This window comes from Notothenia coriiceps, unplaced genomic scaffold (genome assembly GCF_000735185.1).
Source record: "Notothenia coriiceps isolate Sejong01 unplaced genomic scaffold, NC01 NC01_scaffold00014429, whole genome shotgun sequence".
NCBI lineage: Eukaryota > Metazoa > Chordata > Actinopteri > Perciformes > Nototheniidae > Notothenia > Notothenia coriiceps.
The window spans coordinates 1-3927 of NW_011347130.1; the positions used below are offsets into that span (position 1 = coordinate 1).

The 3927-nt window shown below is 40.4% G+C and overlaps 1 protein-coding gene across 1 annotated transcript; it reads left to right on the plus strand.

The window, feature by feature from the left end:
• Positions 1 to 1492: 1492 nt before the first annotated feature.
• LOC104948496 (gamma-aminobutyric acid receptor subunit rho-1-like) lies at positions 1493 to 3503 on the plus strand (the record flags this gene model as incomplete). Its single annotated transcript, XM_010774699.1, has 4 exons — positions 1493 to 1593; positions 1967 to 2107; positions 2189 to 2341; positions 2886 to 3503. Coding segments are annotated over 4 exons (622 nt in total), but the record flags the coding sequence as incomplete, so codon positions are not given.
• Between the last annotated feature and the right edge of the window lie 424 nt (positions 3504 to 3927).

Below are 3927 nucleotides of genomic sequence, written 5' to 3' on the forward strand. Positions count from 1 at the left end.
ATTAAATGTATTATGTCAACAATGGTCCTTTATATTAAGTTTAATAGGTCCAAATTAATATTATTGCTTTCAACTAACCTCATACAGTTATGTGAAATGTTTTGACATAATACATTTAATTAAATTTGACGTTTCAGTTTTTTCATACAGTTTGACAATAATGAGTCAATATGGTCTGTTCATTTTGTTCACAAGTTCTGAGATTTGAGATGTTAACATCTTCCCCTGTCTCCTGCACTTTACCTGTTACACTAACATCTGTCAATAGACACAGACAGGGCCTAACATACACCAAGCCATACATACAGCTAGCTGCGCAATTGTGTCACTGTTGATACAAATTAAAATATAATCATTTAATTCAAACCATTTTCCAGACCTGGCTTTGCAAGCAACAGACTGCTCTGCTCTAACTGAGTCTCCCTCACAGTCCTGGCTGGGGATGTGAGTATAGCGCCGCATAAAGAGAGACACATGAAGGCTTGTTTACTTCGTCATAAAAGTAGTGAAGTCGCTTCAGAATGGGGCGATTGAGAGAAACAGCAAACAGCTGTTGCAGAGCAGAGAAGAAAACCTGTGGTTCATGGGGCATGCAGCCCGACACAAAAAATAAAATAAATGTGTCACTTTTTGGAGCGGAACTTCGAATTCTCTTTCAAACCAGAAAAAAAATCCTCTTTCTGCTTGTTTGAAAAATCTTTACTTTTGGCTTAAGCCCTCAGTTCTGTCCCTGATTTACAGAGTGAGTGAAGAGGGGACATTCCACAATCAGTCATCTTAACAACATCCATAGCTGTCCACTGGTTTTCTTACTCTGCACATTTGTTTGCAATAATGTTCAAGCTTTGGTTGGTATAAATGTATGTGTGGGATGCTACTTCAGTACACTTAAAAAACAAATGTTACTGGGCTTTACAGAACATTTCAAATAAACATTTGAAAGCAAGAACATTAGGAATCTACCACTGACCGTCTTTGCAACTATTTAGCCACAACTCAGCACATTGACCATACATAGTGTAGCTATAAACGACGTTTTGATGTAGTCTTCTCTAATCTGTCCAACACTAATTCACCTCATCTTTATGAGTTTTCACATACAGTGGAAAGGCAAACAGAAATGCAAAGATAACTAGTTTCTGAGTTTAGTCCCTGTTGTCATGATCATGGGTCCTCCAGCACCAAAAAGCCCCAAAGCACACATCCAAAAGCACAGAGAAAGGAACAGGGACAAAAAGAATAAAAGAGACTGGCAAGCGATCAGTCCCTAACATTTTTGGAAAAAACATAAGAAGCAAGAAGCTAAAGGGGTTTAGGGTTTGGAGGGCTTCATTCACATAAGGATGTGCAAGTAAAAGATCTTATATACTCTCATATTTTATTTTTTTATTGTACAGGTCATACACAGATATAGTTAGAGAGAAGTTGTTATTCTTAATGATATAAATATGACTTTACTCACACACCAAACTTGTGTGTCATATCCTTACAGCTTCGTTTTGTCTTGCAGGGTGACAGTCACATCCATGTGCAGCATGGACCTGAGTCGCTTCCCTCTGGACACGCAGACATGCTCTTTGGAGATCGAGAGCTGTAAGTGACGGCTGTGATCAGCTCCATGTGGCCTTCCCTGTCCTCTGCAGTCACCCCTCACATCCTTCCTGTGACTGATGTAAAGTCATAGCTGCAGAAGCAGTGAGATATTTCTCCTTGTGTCATGTTTTAGATCAATAAAATGTTAAATTGCTAGAGATTGTGGAGCATGCACTGAAAAAAGTGAAACGTTGACTTTAATTAAATGTATTATGTCAACAGATTTCACATATAACTGCATTAGGTTAGATAAAGAAAAACGTTTTTTCAGTGTGTTCTCACTGCATGTCACTCGTCACCCTGGTGTTATTTCATATAAACTATACTATAAAATGAACATCACAATATTTCATTTTGCTCTTTGTCTCTCCAGATGCGTACACAGATGATGACCTGATGCTGTACTGGAAGAAAGGGAACAGGTCATTAAACACAGACGAAAAAATATCTCTCTCCCAGTTCCTTATCCAAGAGTTCCACACCACCACCAAGCTGGCCTTCTACAGCAGCACAGGTACCGACCAAAGTCCAGAGCCGTCTTTTAATTTAGGCTTGAAGTAGCGCTGTATGCCTTCTAACTTCTTCTCTCCTCCAGGCTGGTACAACCGTCTGTACATCAACTTCACCCTGCGCCGCCATGTCTTCTTCTTCCTGCTACAGACCTATTTCCCTGCCACTCTGATGGTCATGCTGTCATGGGTGTCCTTCTGGATCGACCGCAGGGCCGTCCCTGCCAGGGTGCCACTAGGTGAGAGTGCTGGGCTACTAGTTAGTGTGGAGGGAGTTCCACAATAAATCCCCTTTTGGTAAGAAATGAACAAAGATAAATGTTTAAGACAAAGTTGTTTTATTTAATAGAGTCAAAAGTCAAAGCGTTCAACAGAATCAATATTTTCCAGCTGGAAGGGCAGATGTTTGCAGCAGCTCGTGTCACAACATCTGACACCAGTTATAAAAAAAAGACAAGAAACGTATACAGAAATACAGGAAGGGGACGGATACAGCCAATCAAAGCAATATTACATACATTACAGTCTATTGAATGGTAGACAGAGGAGCAGAGACATCACGCATGGTAACTAATTACACACCTAACATCCACATGATTATTGTCTGACAATGGTCAAGGCGACACTCTGTTGAAAGCTAACAGAAATAGAACGTGTATTTAAAGGTAAAGGTATGAAGAAGCCTCGGAGGCTCAGCCAGGGCAAAATATTACTGAATGACACTAAAATGATACATTTCCACGATAGTCGGTGTTGTTGTTAGAACTTGTGATCCTGTTATAGGTATAACCACGGTGCTCACCATGTCCACCATCATCACTGGAGTCAACGCCTCCATGCCCAGGGTGTCCTACATAAAAGCTGTGGACATTTACCTCTGGGTCAGTTTCGTCTTTGTCTTCCTGTCGGTGATCGAGTACGCTGCTGTCAACTACCTGTCCACTCTACAAGAACGCAAAGAGAGGGCACTCCGAGAGAGGGTTAGTACCAGTCACTCATCTCCATGCTGATAGATGCCTACAGGTGCTTTAACTGAAGACATTGTTTTAGAGCACCAAATGTTTAACCAGGCTAGTGGCGCGGTTCTAATGACGGATTGGTTGGTTGGAAAAACTGAAATGTTGTCTAGAATTAAGTGTATTATGTCAACAGATTTCATATAACTGCATTAGGTTTGTTGAAAGCAATAATATATTGTCAAATAAAAATTAGGTTCAACTTGATTTCAACTAACCTAATACAGTTATGCAGAGGTGGGAAGTAACGAAGTAGAAATACTTTTTTACTGTACTTAAGTAGATTTTTCAGGTATCTGTACTTTACGGCCCATGTCATGCTTTTCCAGTTATTACCCGTCCCCTTGTGTGTTATGAAGGTTTTTCTGCATGTAAACGGTCTGCAGAGTCAAAAACCCTCAAAGTACACCCTGTAGCGAGTAAAACTCTAACACAGAAAATACCTCCCCAAAACGCCTCGTTGGAGATTCGTCACTGATACGTCATTGTCCAATGTTTCTTCCGGGTACGGCTTAACGTCATGCGGTACCCGGAACCAAATGGACCAATCCGTGGAGCCGTTACATTTTCAAAACGGGCTCGTTACTTTATTTTTAATTGCGTGTGAGCTGAATTATCAATTATTTGTATTTTGCATCATTGCGGGCCTTCCCCGACATCAAGACTGATTGTCTTAAATGGATGTGAAAATAACATGTAGAGAAGACGAGCCATGGTGTGCAGATCATGCACGACCAGTGTTGGGCAAGTTACTTTTAAAAATTAACTAGTAATAGTTATAGTTACTGCTCTCAAAAAAGTACTAAGTT